Source organism: Eublepharis macularius, chromosome 2, assembly GCF_028583425.1.
Source record: "Eublepharis macularius isolate TG4126 chromosome 2, MPM_Emac_v1.0, whole genome shotgun sequence".
In the NCBI taxonomy this organism is placed as follows: domain Eukaryota; kingdom Metazoa; phylum Chordata; class Lepidosauria; order Squamata; family Eublepharidae; genus Eublepharis; species Eublepharis macularius.
In genome coordinates this window covers 167,251,834-167,273,410 of record NC_072791.1, presented here as the reverse complement: position 1 = coordinate 167,273,410, position 21,577 = coordinate 167,251,834, and the positions used below count along the sequence as shown (strand labels likewise).

The 21,577-nt window shown below is 44.7% G+C and overlaps 1 protein-coding gene across 1 annotated transcript in view; it reads right to left on the bottom strand.

Moving 5' to 3' along the window:
* The window catches only part of KALRN (kalirin RhoGEF kinase), a 717,152-nt gene that overhangs the window by 345,985 nt on the left and 349,590 nt on the right, over nucleotides 1–21,577 (bottom strand). The window contains exon 6 of the mRNA XM_054971242.1: nucleotides 10,200–10,322. Within this exon, the coding sequence (XP_054827217.1) occupies nucleotides 10,200–10,322 (123 nt within the window). The remainder of the gene's footprint in view (nucleotides 1–10,199; nucleotides 10,323–21,577) is intronic.

The window sequence follows — 21,577 nt, the reverse complement described above, 5'->3', positions numbered from 1 at the left end:
AGGTAAGGAGGACATTGGGCGGTGGCTAACCTATCCGGCTGATTTGTGCTGGCTGCCCATCACCTGAACTCGCCTGACCGCTATCCTCTTCAGGTGAGGCTTGGCAGGGGAGTGGATGACAGCAGCAGCCCCTGTCTGCCCCAGAGGCAGTTGCCCAGAAAACGACTCTTGACTAGGTGTTTGTAACTACCTGTTGACTTTCTCCCTTAAAGGTAAAATCACCTCAAGGCAGAGCGCTTCCTCGCCAGAAGGTCTTGCATCAGCTGGTCGCTAGCTGCACATGTGGGACTGCCGCTGCTGCTCTCTACTATCCCCACTGCTGCTCTCTACTATCCCAGATGCTGCTCTCTACTTCCCAGATGTTGGAGTGTGGGTTCAGCCTCGGCCATGGACCGAGCAGGGTTACTTGCAGTACATATGTCTCTTTCCCTCGCAGACACGACTTATGTCTCTTTCCCTTGTAGGCACGTCGTGACTTGTCTGGGAGACGACAGAGCATGTCTGCTTCAGCCCCCCACCCTAATCCTTCACGAGTGCCATTCAGATCCAGCCAAGGGAGCCCCAAGGCAGTCCCCATCTCAGCCTCACCCCTGGGAGTGCAGAATGGGGGCTGCGCAAACTGCCTTGGCTCTCTTTCCAGCCGAGGGACTTTGGCACTTTTTCCAGTTTAATAAAACGTGTTGAAAAACAACAAACTTCTGTGTTTGCATGCCTGCCTGTAGTCACCCCCTCAACTCCCTGTCGGAAAGTCCTCTCACACATCCCCGTAAATGTTTCAAGTGGGGCCCCATCCAGCCTCCCTGCCCACTTCCTCCCCTCAATGTAACTTCAGGCATTGAGGTGGGAATTGAACTGTGGCCCATGAATGTCAGGGGAGGGGGACACTGAGGACTTTCATTCTCTGATAGTCTGAGCTGCTGGCATCTGATACGCCAGGAAGATGATTGCTGCATGTGGGAAGTTGTTGCCAGTGGGTGGGGGATGTGTTTGCGGAAGCAGAGATGGACTTGGGCAATCCAGCATGGAGAGGCCTGTCAGTCCACCCAAGGACTGGGGCATGGCTGTTGAGGTCCAACCTGCATTCTCACATTGCAGAGGTGCAGTGATGTGTTTGAGTGGCACCACCGCAAGTTTGTTCGCACTTTTCATTCCCCTTGCTTCCAAACGGCCTCCTGGCCTCCCACGCAGTTCCCAATGGGCATTCCTGTCACTCATTGAAGGCCCCGCCCCCACCTGCTTCTCTGGAACCTGGGAACTAATTAGGGTTGCCAGTCTCCAGGTGGGAGCTGGAGATCTTCCAGAATTACAACTGATCTCCAGACAACAGAGATCAGTTCCCTACTATCTGGCCCTACTTTTCGGGGAGGGGAAACCTGTTTCTTGTGTTGGTGGCGGTGGCAGCGGGGATTTGCAGGTGCACCAAGCTGCAGCCACCGGCCTGGTTCTCATCAAAAATGGGGTCTGGATGGGCAAGAGGGTGGGTGTTCAATCTGGACCTTCACTGTCACCTCTGCCACACTCCCTGGCAGGGATGCCTGCTCTCTGATGGGGGCCTATTGGCGGCAGCAGGGATCGCGGCCTCCCCATTGGCTGCGCCACTGCTTTTCCCTCACCTGCATGTCTAGGGAGGGTGTGGCCATTGGCTGGTGTGAGCGGGGTTGTCAAGGGAACGGGGGGTGCTCCTGGCAGCGGCCGCACCTCACCTTGTCACGCTCGGGCGCCGGTGGGACTCTCCTGCAAAAGTCCATAGGGAGCCGTGGAGCGGCGCCCCATTTATGTCAATGCTCGAGCGATGCTGCTGCCTCGGGGCATAGGATTGAGCTGTTAATCTATTTCTACATTGAAACTATGTTCTTAATAGCCCATGTCTCAAAATATGAGTGCCACCTTGTCTTTGAATACTTTTTAATGATTTCTTATTCCATAAATAATAATGAATTCCTTCTTTAGTATCAAGTATTTCCAATTTTATGTTTTTTCTACTTAGGTTTATAATCTAATCTGATATCCAAACTAGTATTGCTGCTTGGCGATACAATTTAATATTTGGTACTATTAAACCTCCTCAGTTTTTTTAACTTGCAATATTTTTTATCTTATTCTTGGTTACTTCCCATTCCATACAAAATCATTTATCCTTTTCTGCCATTTTTAAAAAATCTTTTCATTTATATGAATTGGTAACATTTGAAACAAGAAGTTCAGCTTTGGTAATCTATTCATTTTAACAGTAGAGATGTTTCCTAACCATGAAATTTTCAATTTTCCCATCTTTGCAATTCTTCAATAGTACTTCCCCTTCTATAATACCTGCCCTTTGTCAAGAATATTTCTAGAGCGAAGGGGATTTCCCAATGGTATCTTAGTTGCTTCTGCTGCAGCACTCGCTTCAGATTTCCACATTCCTTTCATTTCTTTATTATATTTGGTGGTAGATCTTGAAATATTTGTATTTCTTGTCCTTCATTTTTTAACAGTTCTTTTCTACATTGTAATAAGGTTGTATCCTTTGATTTTGGTGGTGGTGGGAGGTAAAAGTAACTAATATGTCTCGTGGTACTTTGTTTACTTGGAATTAATTCTAAAAATGTGTTCAGTTTCCGGAAAACCACCTTGCACCTTCAAGTATTCTTGTATTAATTTTCAAAATCTGTTCTCTAAATCCAAATTGCCCACATTTTCTGGAATTTCACGGAACCTTAGACTATTGCTCCTAAATTCCGTTTCTAGTATTTAAAATCTTTGATCTGCTTCTGTCAAAGAGCTTGTTTGTAGTTCCTGTGCTAATTCAATTGACTACTCAACTTTCTGAGACTATCTCCTTGGGCATAAATTAAAATATGAAGCTAAGTACAGGAAGCTGATTTTCACATTGCTAGGGATAAAATTAACATTGGACTTTATAGACATCGGTCCCTTGGTAAAGCTTCCCAAGAAGGACCATGCAAAAAAATGTGAGCAGAGAATAAGAACTGTGGAGAGAGAGTATTTAGAGAATTGCAATTAATGGCATTTTTCATTAGAGATTCCTTTTTTGTTTTGTTTTGTTTTGTTTTGTTTTGTTACAGCAAAAGGCAATTGGAAAGCTGTTAAGACCCTGTAGAGACTGGGGCTCAGTCATAGCCATTATTAGGGCACATGCTGTGTAAAGTTACACATTCCTAATCAATACACAGCTAGTGACAATCCGCTATGAAATTCAGACATTTAAACATTCAACAAAGCTCCATGAACTGCAGTTATAATTACATAAGGAGAATAATAAAATGGATGGGAACAGTAATGTACATAAAGATCCTCCTCTTTCAAACCACCCATCCCACCTCTGGTGTTCCTGCTCCTGGTACTCTATTTTCATGGAGGAGAGAACCCAGGTGGCCTACATGATGCAGGCATATCCCATACTGGAAAGCCAGTTTGATGTAGTGGTTAAGAACAGCAGGACTCTAATCTGGAGATCCAGGTTTGATTCCCCATTCCTTTGCTTGAAACCAGCTGGGTGACCTTGGGTCAGTCACAGCTTCTCAGAGCTCTCTCAGCCCCACCCACCTCACAGGCTGATTGTTGTGGGGATAATAATAACATACTTTGTAAACCTCTCTGAGTAGATGTTAAGTCTTGGATGTTGACAGGATCCTGTGGCTGGTGAGACCCACAACATACCCCTTGGACCCCTGCCCCTTGTGGCTGATTAAGGCCAGTATTTATGGGCTGAGGGCCCCATTGGAGGCCATTATTAATCTATCATTGAGCTCCGGGGGTTTTCACAGGGCATTAAAGGAAGCCATGGTGAGGCCCCTTCTGAAAAAAATCAACTTTGGACCCCACTTCGGACTGTCCAATTACCACACAGTCTTGAACATCCCGTTTCTGGGCAAAGTGATTGAGTGAGCAGTGGTGGATCAGCTGCAGGGTTTCCTGGAAGATGCATCAATCCTGGACCCATTCCAGTCCAGTTTCTACCTGGGCCATGGGACTGAGACAGTGTTGGTCACCCTCATAGATGATTTCCATAGGCATCTGGATCGAGGCGGGTCAGTGCTGCTGGTGTTGCTAGACCTCTCAGCAGCATTCGACACGGCCTTTCCGATGTGGGGATTCGAGGAACTGCCTTGCAGTGGCTTGTCTCTTTTCTCCACGGTCGGGGACAGAGAGTGGTGCTGGGGAGAGGTTATCAGCACACCAATCTTAGGTGTGCGGAGTCCCACAGGGGGTGTTACTCTCCCCGTTGTTGTTTAATCTCTACATGTGCCCTCTTGCCCAGCTGGCACCGAGTTTCGGACTGGGTTGCCGTCAATATGCGGATGACACCCAGTTGTACCTGTTGACAGACAGACGGCCTGGCCCTGCTCCTGATGCTCTAATTAGAGCATTGGGAGCCATGTCTGGATGGGTGAAGCAGAGCAAACTGAAGTTGAACCCCATGAAGATGGAGGTCCTGTATTTGGGCCGTGGGGGGGTAGATATGGGGATCCAGCTCCCGGCCTTTGATGGGACACCACTTGTGCCCACTCCATCGGTCAGGAGCCTTGGTGTGACGCTGTACTCCTTCTTGTCAATGGAGGCCCAGGTCAAGGCAGCTGCCCAAGCTGCCTTTTGTCCGGGGTCTGAGTCCCAGTCCCGAGACTTGCCAGGAGGGAACAGCAGAAGGCAACTGGGAGGCAGCGGCCCTGCCACCCCAGCCAGCAACCAGGTCCAGAACCTGCCTACTCCAGGGGGAAGGGGCGAAAGGCCAAAGCCTCAGAGGGCTGGAGGGAGCAGGGAGAGACCAGCTAGTCCCACCCTCCAGGGGGAGGAGAGAGGGCTAAGCAGGCCAGAGGAAAAGGGCCAAGGCAGGGGGAATAGGGACCCAGCAGCAGCCCAAACAGAGCCCTTACCAGCCAAGGAGGAGAAGCAGCCACTACAGCCCAGAGCCACACCCCGGCTAGAGGACAGTAGCCTGGCTCAGGAGTTGCTAGGAGCCTGTCTAGAACAGTGGATAAGTGGCTAATTAAGTGCACCTGGTGGTTGTCCTTGATTAGGCGGCTCCTCCCCCAGGCTTAAGAAAAGGCGGGGTGGATCGAAAAGAAAGGAGGAAGAGGCTGAATCACAGGAGCATGGAGGTTGGGTACCTATTTGTCTAGTGGGCTTTGTTTTAGCTAAGATTAGGTCAAGCTCTTTTTTTTATTGCCATTGCTTTGCCTCAAGAGTGAGTATTGTTAATTTGACTGTTCTCTTGAGCTAATAAATAATTATCCTTCCTGTGTCTTGAGTGTCTGCCTGCTGTGCACAAGGGCTTCCAGCTAAGAACCCTGAAACCGGTGAGTCTGGTACAAACAGGCGGGGCATACTACTCTGGGAGAGCTTCTGGGGTACTGTGTGGCTGTTATCAGCACCAGAACCAGGCCCAGAGGGTTTGCCCACTCTTTACAGAGCCATGCCCCTCTGGGTGGAGCTGCCACAGGCATTCTGGGGGAGGAGATGGGCAGCCCCACCCAGCATCAATGAGCAGGCAGCCCAGAAGCTGGCCAGACACACAAAAAGAGAGAGTGACGGCGTAAGACTGCAAATCAACCAATATAACTACCTACTAACTAATACAACTTGCAAGAATATTCAACACTCTTATATGCAAAATTACAAAATTTACTCATACAACATTGAATCATAAATGTACAGTCAAAACAACTCTAATAGAATAGCCGTGTTAGGGCGTGTATCACACTCCAAATGAAAACAACAAGGGGAGGGGAGAAAATTTTCAAACCGATCCCCTGTATTTTTTGCAGAAACACAATCACTTTGAATAGGGCTAGAAAAAGCCTCTACGCAATTTTATGCAGATTTCAATACATACATAGCACATACATGTTGCTCAAGTCAGTATTTCAACAAAAAGTAAATTGTGAAAATGAAATCGACATTTTTTCAAATTGTAACTGAACGGGTCAGCCAGCAAGAGGTCCCGTTTCCGGTATCCCCTTCTTCAGAGCAGTTACAAATATAACGATTCAAATGGTGCATCTATCTCATTTGCGGCTCGCTCACTGGTGTATGCATACTGAGGTGGTGGGTGTGAGTAAAGAGCGATGATGTGGAGTGAGAGCAGAGCAGTGAGAGGGTGGAGGCTTGGAGGAGAGTTCTGGGAGGAGGAGATGATGGAGGACGCAGGGGGTGAGCAGGCCAGCGAGTGGACTGAGAGGGAGTCTGGGTGATGTATACTGCCCCTCCTTCCACAGAGCAGGGTCCTGCAGCATCCCTGGCGCCCCTCCAATGTCAGGGCCGGCCCAGCTGGCGCCCCACCCAGCGGCGGCAGTGACAAGCCCTGACACCTTTTCCCATCTCCGGCAGGCCAGGCAGCTTGCCCCCTATCTTTCACCCCATGACCTAATGACAGTGATCCATGCAACAGTCACCTCCAGATTAGGCTACTGTAACATGCTCTATGCAGGGCTTCCCTTGGGTCTGACCCGGAAACTGCAGTGGGTCCAAAATGCAGCTGCTTGTGTCCTGACAGGAATTTCTTTCAGGGCACGTGACTCCAACTCTGCAGCAGCTGCATTGGCTCCCCGTGGAGTTCCGGATCATGTTCAAGTTTTTCATTCTGACCTATAAAGCCCTAAACCGACTGGGACCAGCATACTTGAGGGACCGCCTTTCCCCATATGTACCTCAGAGAGCTCTCAGATCTGCAGGTAAACACCTACTGGTGGTCCCTGGCCCCAGAGAGGCTCAGCTGGCCTCAACCAGGGCCAGGGCATTTTCTGTCCTGACCCCGACTTGGTGTAACTCTGTCAGAAGACACTTGGACCCACCAAGATCCCATATCTTTTCAGTGGACCTGTCAGACGGAGTTGTTCTGCCAGGCATATGGTTGAGGCCAGCACAGGATCCATCTAATTAGCCTCCCTCCTAGTCTCCTACTAGTGGGGGGGCCATATGGTCCATCTGCCCCCTCTATGCTTGGGGAGTTAGAGTTTCACCAACCCACATCTCCACTTTTTTCTTCCCTTTTCTCCTTTATGTATGGTGGGGGCAGGGAAAGGGGGAAGGGTGCCCCATCTGGGATACTGACATTCATGTTGTACTTAGAACTCATTTTATTGTTTTTATCTGTTGTAATTTATTTATGATTGTAACCCGCCCTGAGCCTGCTTGCGGGGAGGGTGGGCTAAATATCTAATCAATCAATCAATCAAGTTGTCCTGAAAGGTGGTATATTAATCAAATGTTATTATTATATATTATTATATACCCCATATCCACATAGCAAATCAAAAGGGAAGTGACAGAAGACTGCAGGTTAGTGCTGAACTTCTCAGTAAAACCATAAGGTATGCCTTTCTGCACAGAAGACCAGCTTCTGAAGCAACACCAATATAAGAAGACACACCTTTATGTATATGTTGCATGGGATTTGTTTTTTCTGCCACAAAACTAATCTCCTGAGTAAAACAGCAATATAGATCTCTGGCTAAGTGATCTGGGATATCTACCAGAAACACCAGATATGTTTTTTCTATTGTGTGTTATGGCCAAATATGAGGTATATGCGCTAGCTGTGTGGGTGTCTGCCTGTTCCGCATTCAGGTAGACATACAGCAGATAGCAACAAATAGTATATTCATGAAAACCACAATTCTGCTGATAATTCTTTGCTAAATTAGAGATTATCGATCCCAGTAAAATTATAGAATATGATAAGTGGGGGACCTACAAGACATTCAGGGTCTGCCTCCTCCCTCCCCACATTGCTCACAGAATATTTAAGTTATATGTGCAAGCAACATTTTACTGTTTGGAGCGGATTTAACCCCTCTCCTTTTTATTGTTTGCATATTATGCAAACCTGGGGAACCCTCAAGTCTATACTAAAACCTCCTTTCTCTGTATATGGCCCCAATCTCATCCTTTCTCCTCCGTGCTCGCTGGGCCACTCAATTGCTGGCCAGCCCACCTGCCTACACTGCTGCTTCCTTCTGTCTGGCTGACCCCCCACCTGAAATGGTGGCTCCTGCTCCTCCCCTCTGCCAAATACCTGCAGCACCATCTCCTTCGCCTGATTGGCTGGCACAGTGGTGGGGAGCGGTGGTGCTTCCCATTCTCTCCCCCCTCATGCCATCATCACCTACCTCATGTGGTGGGGGTGGGCAGGTAGGAAGGTAATTCTCAGAAGGGGTTCAGCCAGCATTTCTGCCAGATAGCAGAAGTGCCTGGCCCCAGCAGAGAAGAGACAGGAAGCTGTTCCATCCATCTTGCGCTTCTTGCGAGGGACAATCGCCCTTACAAGGAGAGAAAGATGACAGCTATTTCCTCAGCTGTGGGGTTTTTCTTCTTTTATTTCTTTCATTTTACAAAATTTAAATCCCGCCTTTCTGCCCTCACAAGGGTCCCAAGGCAGCTGACAAACTAAAAGATACGTAATAAAACCACATTTTAAACCTATTAAAACCAACGAAAGAGAGTAACAACATATAATTAAAATAATTAAAACCAGAACTACAATACATACAAAGACATTAAAAAAAACAAATAAAACATTGGGCAGGAGGGAGGGTGTGTGTGCAAACCTGGGGCGAACCTCAATTTGTGCAAGCAGCTTACTCTGCACCAGACCCTAGTGAGCGGGTTTAATGGTTTGCATCACAAGGTCCTGGTTCAAAATAAAATCTATAACAATGTGATTTTTAGTGACTTCAGAATGACATACGCAGCGTTACAGCCTTTCTAAGCTCACAGAGATCAATGAAGTTAGAAGCATGTAACTCTGCTTAGGATACTGCTAAACACCCACACAGTTTGTTTTACCATTCCTCAGAGCTTTGGCTATAGCAATAAAGTTTGACTGAACTGAAATTTTCTCAGGTTCTGATGACCCATCTGAACAGCACAAGAGGGATCTGATCTATCAACAACTCAGGCCAAATACCTAAACACTCAATTTTTCAAGAAGCCTTTCACCTCTGACCCTCTGCTATTTTTAACAGATCCTACTTTTTAAAACTTTAAAAGCTGATACAAAACACCAGCAGATAATTCCAATGCTTAGAATTTCACATACTTTGAAATTAATTCCCTAATAGTGGGAAGGGGTTAGGGCGGGAATGGTGTGGAACTGGCACAGAAATACCTGCAACAATACTACTGCAAGGACTTATCTAGACAGCAGTGGAGGAACCGCTTCTGTTGAACAAATTCAAGCATGTGTGGGAATAAACTAAGTGGCTGTTGTCATTTGCATCCAATCTTCATGCTCCTATTAATAAAGTGACCAGCGAACGGGGAAAACCCATACGGCTCCCAGAGTGGAATGGATCTTGCTGACTCACTGGCAGTGATCTGACAGAAGCTGAATTTCATTGGGGCAAACTTTGTCTTCCTCTCCTTGAACATACTCTAAAGCTTGGGCATGGCCAGAGGAATGAGCCTTTGGGCATGAGCTGGAGAACAAGAGTCAAAGGGATCTTTGTCTTTCAGCCAATTACTGCCTTTGGATGAATCCCCTCACCATCCCAAGATATATCATTGTATGTATTGTTAATTTGGTTTGTTTACATGGTATTTCTTTCTACTCTTGGGAGCCAGTTTGGATCTCTTCAAGAAGAAAAGCAGGATATAAATACTTAAATAAATGGAATCATGCCACAGAGACATGATTTCATGTTGTGTGTGTTGCTTATGAATAGGGTCTCTGCTCCATGCTGACAGCATAATTGTGCCAACAGGTCACTGATCTGATATCTGGAATTCCCACATCGCATTTGAGCTGGACGTGGAAGTTTAATTGCCTAGTCAATAATCAAAGAGCAAAAATTAAATTCTGGCCATATTTAATACTTTGATGAGACTTCTTTCATTACAGTTTTGTGATAGATTCATGTTATATACATAAATCTGTAAATTATTAAAAGTATTGAGGCCTTCTTTTACTGACACCCATTAAGGCCACCTAAGGAAAATCACAGGTTGGAAAAATATAGTATTGTGGGTCCCCACTCCACAATGGAAATAACTGCAGAAGAAAAACTTGTTTTTCAGTAAAGAAACTAATCATATACCAGTGATGACATGACACATCTCAGAAAAAAAAATTACTGCCACACACGCATCCTGACCTGTTACTCTTGAAGCTTTTGGGGCTTTCCATTCCCTTCTGAGCAGTGCTTTTTCTCATCTCCATCCTACAGACAACCTCAAAGAGAGGAACTTTATATACTCACCATGGAATTCATAGCAAAGTGGTTGTGCTGTGTCTGTAAATCAAGGGCATGTTGGTAGCTCACTCCAATTTCAGTGTGACTCTGCAGGAACAATTCTTTGTTGTGGCTGATCCAGTCAAACATCTAGAAAAAAGAAACCAAATGTCAGGGCTATAGGTAGGAAGAAAAACCTAAGCACACTGCACCTACATAAATCTGAATAAAATACACCTGAATAGGTTGCTCTGGATTTTTGTGCCATGTGTCTATGGACAACCCTGAAGTTCAGTTACTTATGCTTGATACGGTGGTTGCAAAAACAACCACACCATGAGTAAGTGGATAAATGATAAAAGCTATGAAGACAGAAGAGACTTTTCCCAGTCTATCCATTAGGGTTTCCAGGTCTCCCAATCCCCCCCCCCCGGCAGGAGGTAGGAGACCCGGTATCTACCTTTTGGTGTCCCTGTCCTGAATTGGGCCAAATTGGACTGCTGTGGAGTGTGGGAGTGCTGATGTGCTCTGCAGCGTCCCAATTCAGCTCGATTCGGGCCCAAATCGGCCCAAATTGGCAGTCTTCCCCACCGGCTGGGGGAGAGGGGGGAAGGTGGGAGTGGGGAATCCCTTGCTCCCAGAGGGGGATTGGCAACCATACTACCCATGCAGGTCTTGGTAGACACTGTAGGAAGCTAGCATAAAGACTTCAGCTACTCTAAGTTGATGAAGTAAACTGAGCTGGAAATATCAGGGACGCAGCAGATGGAAAGAGAGATGCATAGAGAGGATTGTCAGAGCTCTGAGTTGCATCCTCTGTGCCCATAAAGACTGTAGCTCAGAGGTCCTACCATTTAACCTCCATTGGAAATACAAGTCAGTTCTTTTAACAATTTATTTGTCTTAACACATGTAAAGAAATGGAAGTCTGAGAAACTCTTTAATTGGAAAGGTCCAGTAACACCCGAAGGGAGCTTTGTCTCTCAAAAACTCTTACCCTGGAAATCTAGTTGATCTCTAACATGCTACTGGACCCAAATCTTGCTCTTCTATTATAGACCAACCTGCCTGACATTTTTACATAAAGAACAAATGTAATTGCTTGAGTTTTCTGCCCACTCAGTTTGCCTTTTGAATCATCCACTGTAAATTTTATTTGCTTAAATTATCTGCTGCTTTGTCAATAAAAAATCCAAAAGAGGCTAGTTTAGGTTAGAGGTGGTTTTTGTCATGATGTAGACCTCTTTTATGGGATTAATTACTCAGAAATAAGTCTCATTGGGTTCAATTATGTAAATGTGCACAGGATGGCAGACTAGAAGTTTATGCCAAGTTTATATGCAGTTTACACTATAGCTACATATACAGGACAGGGACTGTGGATGGGGGCTTCAGACATAAGGATGCCTTTTGATTTGTAATAGATGGAATAGCTAAGGTCTTTCCTTGCCAGCTGCATTTCTTCTCCTTGTTGAGGGTGTATTGATTATTCAGTGCAGCATAGCCTTGGACACAGCACTATCTTGGCCTTAGAAGCCCCAAACAACCATACCCCTTACCTGATGGCCAAAAAGTTCACTAGAGAGAAAGGAAGCATCCCCATCGTCCTCCTAACCAGCAGCACCATATCCAGGATGTCACAGGACAAACCTGGGTGCCACCATACCCATGATCCTCGTTGCTGGCCTGGGCACAGTGGGACTACCATTGTGAAGCTGGCTGCTGCCCTGTTCCTCCTTGCTGGCCCCACTGTGGGATAGGTGACCATCCAGGGCAGAGGCCCACCAGTGTTTTTCTCAGTAAAGTAAATGGCCAATCTTCTTTTGCTTGGATATATAACAGGAGGCAACAGGGGATCAGGACTACAGACAAAAGACATCATATTAGGACTCCCTTATTGGCTTAAAATAAAATAATATAGATGTTCCTGCTCTTCTCAGTTCAGTTTTGGGGTAGTTTGGGTATAAATTCTATTCTCTTGCTATATGATTTATTATTTTCCAACTAGGAAATTGGACAAATTCATTCCAGACGGTCACTAGGAAATTGGACAAATTCATTCCAGACAGTCAAATCAAGCCTCTTCAGTGATTAAACGGAAGAAAACAACTTCTTCTAATTCAGCCTGAAGGTCTCTCACCTCATTCCGTTTCTCATCTCTTCATTAAGAGGTAAGAGGTAATTTGAGTCAAAAAAGACTGATGCAATCATTGACTCAAAGAGAAGCAATATAGGCACAAAGGAATACTCAGAGGCAAAGATTTGATTCCAAAAGCAGGCATATCTTCTTCTTTAAGGAACTCTACTTGAAATTCATCTAGTTAAACAGCTACTGTTAGATGTGAACATTTTCCAAACCAGGACAGAGCTATTTAAAAAGCCAAGAGCCAATGGGTAAGAAGATCTAGAAAATAAATTGAGTCCAGTGCATTTCACAAAAGAAACCTATCCGGGACCAATTTGAAATTATGCAATTTTTTTAAAAAAAACAAATGAATTGTGGGTTGTTGTGGATTTTCCGGGCTGTATAGACGTGGTCTTGGCATTACAGTTCCTGATGTTTCGCCAGCAGCTGTGACTGGCATCTTCAGAGGTGTAGCACCAAAAGACATTCCACCATTGTCTGACAACCAGTTACTTCCAAAGGGACAACAAATTCTAGGAACAGACGGATGGGGTGGCCATGGGAAGCCCTCTCAGCCCAGTTATAGCAAACTTCTACATGGAACATTTTGAAAAAACAGCTCTAGAATCAGCACCCCACAAACCTACAGTCTGGTTCCGGTTCGTAGATGATACCTTTATCATTTGGAGCCATGGTGAGGAAGAATTGATGGAGTTTTTAAACCACCTCAACAACATCCACCTGAACATGCAATTCACCATGGAGAAAGAAATCGGGGGGAAACTTCCATTTCTAGATACCTTGGCCATCCGCAAAGCAAACTTTCAGTTAGGTCACAAGGTCTACAGGAAACCAACTCACACAGATTGGTACTTACACAAAAACTCCAATCACCATCCTTGACAGAAAAGAGGCATAATAAAAACATTAGTAGACCGGGCAAGATGGATATGTGAACTGCACTTTCTCAACGAGGAAACTAATCATCTAAACCACGCACTTCAAGCAAATGGCTACTCCAGAAATGAAATCAGAAGAGCAATTAAACCAAGGATAAATCAAACAACCAAGGAAAAACAGTCTCCCACAGGAAAAGTGTTTTTGCCATATAGCAAAGGAATCACTGATCAGATGAGAAAGCTTATGAAAAAGCACAACCTTCAAGCAGTATTCAGACCTACCCGAAAAATACGACAGATGCTACAATCAGCAAAAGACAGTAGAGACCCCCTCACCTCTGCAGGAGTATACCGCATACCCTGCAGCTGTGAACAAGTTTACATCGGGACCACACAGTGTAGCATCCAGACAAGAATAAAAGAACATGAAAGACACTGCAGACTTGGCCATCCGGAAAAATCAGCAGTGGCTGAACATAGCCTAACTCAAACAGGACACAGTATCCTATTCCAGGACACCAAAATACTGGACAACACTTCCAACTACTTTGTCATATTGCACAGGGAAGCCATTGAAATTCATAAGCATAAGCACAATTTCAGCAGGAAAGAATGAGAAGGATTTGTGGATTTAAGTATCCACAAATGTAGCCATGTTGAAAATTATGTATATTGATGCATTGTGTGACTTGCCCCTTTGAGTAAATTTAAATATCATGTTTAATCTATACTAATCAGAGTACTATAAAGCAAATGTAACACTTTTGTTAATAGGAATCATCTTAGAAAATAGATTTGTTTTGTCACCCTGTGTTGTCTGCTTACACAGAACCTCAGCAGGCATGTAAATCATCATAATGAAAACAGGGAAAGGGCTGGACACCAAAAGGCATTTGCCAAGATAAAGCTGCGATATTTAAAAATAACCTCAATTATCCACGATAGAAGAGAGTGTCCTCAATTGTTCCTGCTGGATCTAGGGTTGCCAGGTCCCTCAAGTCTCCTGGCGGGAGACTGGAATGCTGGCTTTTACCCTGTGGCTGCTCCAGAGGGTCTGTCTGTGCACGTGCAAAGCATGCACGTGTGCGCGCCTGGTGCACGTGACGACATCACTTCCGGGAGTGACGTCATCACACAGGGTCAAAGGGCGCCTGTGTGATGACGTCACGCACGCCAGGAAGGGACAGAGAGAGCAGGCAGCTTACTCTCTTGCCGCTGCTGTGCCCCTTGTCCCTGCTGGCATGGGCTGCACAGGGGCAGCGGCGGGTGTGGCGAGAGAGCAGGCCACGGCCACTACAGCTCGCGGCTGCCATACCCCTTGTCCCTGCTGGCGCAGGCTGCACAGGGGCGGCAGCGGTCACAGCAAGGGAGCGGGTTGCAGCAGCCGCGGCAGTGAGAGCAGCCTGCTCTTGCCATCGCTGCCTGCTCTCTCTCTGCTGCTGTCGCCTGCTCTTATGGCACAGGAGCGTGCCCCACAGTGGGGGCACACCATGCCCCCCGCCGCCCAAGTTAGTGGGTGCGGGGGGAAAGGGTGGGATCAAGGGATCCCCCGCCCTGGGTGGGGGGATGGCAACCCTAGCCGGATCACACTTAGTCTTCAAGGAAATGGCTTCTACTGCAGGAACAGTAGAGCTTTCTGATGAGTTGGCCATAGGACTTTAATGTTGCATTGTGGGCTAATTACTGAATTGCAGATATTCTCTGGCATAAAGGAAGGCACTTTGTTCACAAACATAGGCTAAATGAGAAGGATATAAAAACCAAAGGCTCACAAGTATTTTACAACTGAGGGCCATGACAAGCTACTTATCATTTGTGTGGATGTACTGAGTGTCAAGGCTCAGCTGGTGGCACTATTGCTGCTCGATTTATACTCTCTCTGTACTCTGAAGTTAATAAAGAGGAAAGATGATGAACGTCTTTCAAAAATACTGAAATGCATTCAGAAAGAAAACTTTTATTGTAAAGCAAGATATTTTGATTTCTCTTTAGGGCTTTCCCACTTGATCAGGAAAAATGTGTCCTAATCATGTTTCAAACCTTCTTGGAATGATATCCCCCAAGTCTCTGTTAGCACTGTATCTCATCCACACACTAGACGGGGAGAACCCCTTTCTGCAAAGGCAGATTTTTTTTAAAAAATCCTTTAAATAAACTGCTCAAGAGGTGGGGACTTCTGAACTAAAGGGATGAGTACTGAAGCTATAAAGCGTTTATAAAATGATTTTGACAAGCAATAAGTAGTCAAAACCTTTAATTAATGTTTCTTCAATTTCTTGTTTTCATTCAATAATTTAGCTTGTTTCATCCTGCAATGAAACTAGCTAAATTATAACAAAACTTCGCAAATTCCCATCCCATTTGAAAATACATGAAGGCAATGCAACCCACAAAGGGCCAGTAATATAGTATATTGTCCTTCCCAGTTTGCCATACTGGGAAGTGGTGGAATTCAGCTTCTTAGCAAGAGCACTTTCACTTTCTGGTTCCAGTTGGTTCCTGCTAGCAGTCAGTTCAGTTCAAGATCTATAGCTGACGAACTTTTGTAGTCAGGTTTTTTTTAAAAAAATGCCAGTACTCATATATAAGTGGTGCTAATTTCCGCCAATTCCCCTCACCCCTGCATATCTCACTTAGGCTATTCCTTAGGGTCTCCTTTCTCTTCCTCTGGCTGAGTAGAGTGGACTAGTACATGATGACGACTTGGGGGAGTCCCCCCAAAAGGTGCTGGTACTTAGTACCAGTGACTACCATCTCAAACAAAGCCCTGTTTGTGGTTACAATAAACTTAACAGACACATACCCTCTGTGTGGCTTCCTCTTAATGATACTTAACAATAAGCTGCCTCAAAACTCACATATCCTTCCCATAGTGTAGCCAAGTCCCCTGACTCCCTCCCCCAGGTGGGAGGTGGGAGGCCTGACACACTTTTGGTTCTGTCTTGCCTGCATGCACAATGCACACGTGCTCCCAGCCCGCACGATGATGTCACTTCCACGAAGTGACATCATCGTGTGGGCTGGGAGCTGCCCTGGGAGCGCTCCTGCACTTTGCAGTGGTCTGATTCAGCCCCAAACGGGCTTGAATAGGCCCCAATCGGGCCACTGCGGAGTGCAGGAGCATGCCATGCTTCCCAGAACGCACCCCAAAAGGCGCGTTCCCCATCTGCCGGCCTAGCAGGGGACTGGCATCTCTTCCTTCCCATGGCACAAACTTCCCCAGTGTGGAAAGTTAACACATCGACTATAGGGTTTGTAGACTGAGCTTTTCCCTTTGACATAATGGCTTTCCATCTATAGAGACAGTTTGATGTGAAGGCACTTTTGAACATGCATTTTGAGGTGCAAATGGCTCATCAGAGGGCAGTTTGAATCGGTTCCAGAAGTTACTATTGCATCTTAGGGCCAAAATAGATGTGATAGCATCCTCATGTCCAGCTTGGGGGTGCTGCTGCCATTTTAAAGCTTACCACGGGCAATTTAAAAATGCTGCAATACGGTGGGACAAGGCACTCTTGTTTCTCACCCCCATGCACCTTTTCAAGTGCCAAAGTGGCTTCTCCCCCACAGCTGTTTCAGCACATGAAAAGGCACAGGAGGGGACAAAAGTGCCTTGTTTCACTCTACTGCAGCATTTTAAATTGCCCACATTAGGCTTTAAAATAATGGTGATGCCCTTGTGTCCCTCCACCTTGTAGAACATTCCTGCTGGTATGGAAAACCTATGGTACAAGTCACAATTTTAAAAAAGTCAAATTGATATGTGACAGATGTAGCAATATAAAGGTGGAATGTATTAAAGAACTTGTTTTTTTAAAGGTCACAGGATGGGGGAATGTGCAGTTGGGAGTAGGGCAGTGATAGTATAAGTAGTATCTTAAGACAGTATGTTATTTCTTTAAAACTGAAGTGCATACGCATGGAAAGGCATGTGAACGGTACTCTATTGCACAAACAATTGATCCTAGTATATTTGTTCTTGTGTTCTAGAGCATATTCCCATCAACCACAAAAACTAGAAACCAGAAGTCTGGGAAGCCACAAAAGTTCATACAACATCCACCCTGGTTAGTTGAACATAGCCTAGATACTGGAAATCTAGATAGCTAACAATTTTTTATACTTTTAAAAGATGATGCATTATTAAATTAAGGCAATGAAATGTGAACCATTGGAGGAAACCATATACTCTGTAGAAAAATAGCATTGTTCAATGAGCACTATGTTATTTTTTAAAATTATTGCTATAGTTATCATCAGCCAGTCCTATTTCCTAATTGAGATGGCTCTGTCTGCCAGTGATTTCAAGGCTTTTCTTATGCCGGCTGATCTGTCTAGTTGCAGTCCTAGAGTTCCTTGTCAAATTAATGGAAGCACAAAATAATAATAGGATTGGACTACAGAAAAGTGGATGAAAACCAGGAAGCTGACATCATACATGTCTCCCTGACTAGCAGGTCTCTGCACTTTCCCCAAACAACTGGGGAAATAAATTAATCTTTCTATAATTTTCTGGGGATTTTAAAAAAAAAACTCCTAAATTACTTTTCAGATAAATGTCCTCCAAAGATGATTATCTTTCTAGCTCGTTATCTCTTATGTTTCATGAATGAAAAGCAAAGGCACACACTCTGAACAGTACAGCTAAGTGATACAAAATTACATTTAATTTAGAGAATTATTCTCTCCTGAAGGAATCCAACACACTGTAAGCAGGCTGTCTTCTCACAATAATTTACTAAATTATCCACTAGAGCCCAAGGCCTCTCTTTCAGCAATAAATAAAATATTCATTACCAAGATTCAGATCCAACACCCTAAACATTTGTTTTCTGAGTTGGAATTTAAGGCTACATCTTTGCTGGCCCACATAAACCCTAACAGTAGTTTTTCCATTGGCTCTAGAGCAAGATGCACTGTAGAAAGTTTTGGATTATTCTCTGTATTTGCTGACATGGGTTCCAAGTTAAACAGCAGACCAAGTGCCGAGTCTCTGTAAGCAAATACAGTAAGATTTATGGAGGGGTGAACAAGAGATCTGCCCATTTGTTTCTGAACCTGCTGATGAACTTGTTAAGATATGCATTGTCTGCACGACCACACCAGTAACAGATTTATCTAACTAATGGAAGAGGTGCATCAGGAATGCCCTCAATTATCACATTGTAGAGCACTTTTTGACATTCACCCTATTTGCTATAGGCAGTTATTTAGCCACTCTTCACATCGGGTAGAAATACGCAGCACTTTGACTTCTAATTTCCATCCATTCCTGGCAGATATTTCAGAAGGCAGTGAAATTTCTGGTGGCTACACATTTTAGAAAACTTATCCATTCTCCTAGATCATTTTAAGGGATAGAACATGAAAATGTGCTGAAACCATGATAAAACTTCCTTTTTTTTTTCATCAAGTCGCTTCCCTATTCCTCCCTCTTAAAGATTACTTCTAAACAGGGCTCATTTGGAGGCGAAACGCGCCAGAAAGGCATTCCGGTAGATCTGAAAAGAGGTCACATGGGTTTTGGCCCTGCCCACATGGTTCCTTTTCCTCCTGGCTGTCCTTGTCTTTAGCAGCAGGCAGCAGCACCACCACCACCTCCTGAGAGAGAGAGAAAATGAGTGAGTGAGTGCAAGCCGAGTGGGGCTCGGCTCCAAAGGAACTTAAGCTGCTTTGAATTCATTCTGCTCTGCTGCTTTATTTTCATTTGTGACTCATGAGAGAGAGGGAGAGAGAGAGAAAATGAGTGAGTGAGTGTAAGCCCAGTGGGGCTGGGCTCCAAAGGAGCATAAGCTGCTTTGAATTCATTCTGCTGTTTTATTTTCATTTGTGACTTGTGAGAGAAAGTGAGTGCGTGTGTGTGTGTGTGCGTGCGTGCAAGCAGGGCTGGCTCTCTAGAGGAGGGTAAGCTGTTTTGAGTTCATTCTGCTTTAATGAAATACCTGGAGATTTTTGGGGAAAGGAGCCTGAGGGGTAGATGTTGCCTTCTGACACACTTCTGGTGATGTCAGGGGGTGTGACATATGCTAATGAGATATGCTAATGAGTTCCTGCAGTTCTTTTTCTAGGAAATGACCCCTGCTTCTAAATAGCATTTTTGAACCATCAGAAGTGTATCTTTCCTGTGCTTTCTACTACCAAGCTAGCCCTCTCCCACTGCTATCATGACCTCTCTCTCCTGCTCTTCCCTCATATCAATTGGCTTCTTTCACTTTGCCATTCTTCTGAGACAAAAATGCACCCATGCCATGGCAGAAGTGTTAGACCTATGGAAGAGGCCTAATGATCAAATCTACAGGTTTTATTATCTCTCTAACATGCTGCTCTGTAGAGCTGATTTTTGTGTGTGAAACGTAGCACTATTGTTAGCAACCTTCATTCTGAAAATGGGTAGTGCCAAACAGTTGACGGTAAGACTTGGCCAAAAAAGTTGCTGTGACCTGGCAGAGAGTCCTAGCCACAACTGAAATGTGAAGTGGCTTGAATTTTTTGGCGGGTGGCCTGGAAGAACATTGACAGCTTAAACTCTGAATAGAGTTCATGATTTTTGAAAAACAGACCTTTACTTTAATAGGGTTTTGGTTTATTGAGGGACCCCAAATAATGGCTGAGGGGACTGGATTGAGAGAAAATGAGGGCAATCTTAATAGTTTGCTTTTTCCCTCTTTGCAGTCTTTAAGATTCATACCTATTAAAGTTGCACACTCAATAAAATCTATTTCATTGGAAATCCTCAGTTTGTTTGCTGACACACATACACAGGAAAGGAGTGGAACAGCTAAATGATCACTTAATATTGTTAGGAAAGCCCCAAAATTATAGAGAGTATCTCTTTCTGATAGAAAAAGTTTGAGGTCCTTTCTTTAAACAAAGAAAAGTTCTTTAGCCTGAACTCATAATAGGAAGGGCACAGTTCCTTTTTCAGGTTGCTAAACTTCATTTAGAGTTAAAGGAATCAGTTAGTTATGGAGTCATGTTCAATGATATGAGTTATAAGTGCTACCATTCACTTACACACATACATATCAATATAGAATAATTCAGTAACCATAAATCCATATAGAGGTATATCCATACTTATTCGTATAAGCTACCAAGATAGTAGTTATATAAGTAAATGGAGTTATGAGAGGGTGTTATTCACACAGTCACATTTAAAGTCATTTAAAGTAGGGACAGATGTTCAGGATGTTGCAAAGGAGCATAGTTGACTTAAGGAATGGGTCAAATCAACCCAGAGAATATATACTGATGTATTTCATAGAATCATAGAATCTTAGAGTTGGAAGGGGCCATACAGACCATCTAGTCCAACCCCCTGCCCAGTGCAGGATCAGCCTAAAGCATCTGGATCAGCCTAAAGCCTAAAGCTGAGTTGTCATAATTTGGGCACCCACAGCAAATTCCGAGATAGGTTAAAGTGACCCAAAGAAGAGAAATAGCCTTGAGAAAGGGAAACAATATGGCCACAAAGGCAAGCCAAATCCCAGAACAGGGGAAGTCCAGAAAAGGTCACACAGTTATTTTGCAAATTTTATTAATTACGGGACTTTTCCTGCCAAAGATGAGGTAGAATCCAGGAGATCTGATTGGTTGAGAGAGGTGGGTAGATGTGCCCAAAAGAGTATAAAGATAGATGTAGAACTTGATGGAGGGGAGGGAGGAAACTACTTTCCTCTCCACTTCACCTCTATTTTGCAGGTACACTGTCCAGAAAGAAAAGGTGAAACTCTCCCTCTCTTCAATACAGACCTCTTGGATTGGTGAAGTACCCTGCTATGCTGTGACAGTATGTATTTTAAGTATTGCTACATTTGCTTCTTCTGGTCTTTTATTAATAGAAATAAACTGAGTCCTAGGTGTTTCTACTCTATGTAATTCACATTTTTCCACATGTCACAATCTGGTCTCTTAGAGCTCTATATTATGATTTTTTAAGAGACTTGGTCTGAATAAATTTTATAACCTTATGAACTGGCTGTTTGGTTTCTTTTTTTCTCCTCGGAGGTATCTTCCCAGAATAAAACTTAGAAATGATTCTCTCTCGCAGGCAAGACTTAACTTGGTCATAGAATGCCAATTAACAGAAGGAGTAGAATGCAGCACAGGCATGAACAGCATGTACATTCACATGCACACATGTTCCTCTACCACTCACTGCTGCTGCTGCTGCTGCTGCTGCTACCCCAATCTCCATTCCTCCCCCCGCCCATTATACCTGCACAAAAGCACAGGGTCCCCTTGAGCCCTGAATCCCTCCCTCTTCCCCTATGTGAACCCGAGTCTTAGTGCCACCACCCACTTTAAACCTCCCTTTCCAGGTTCCAGGCTACACAGGCATTTCAGAACAGTCACAACAGGCCTCCTGTCGAGTCCCTAGT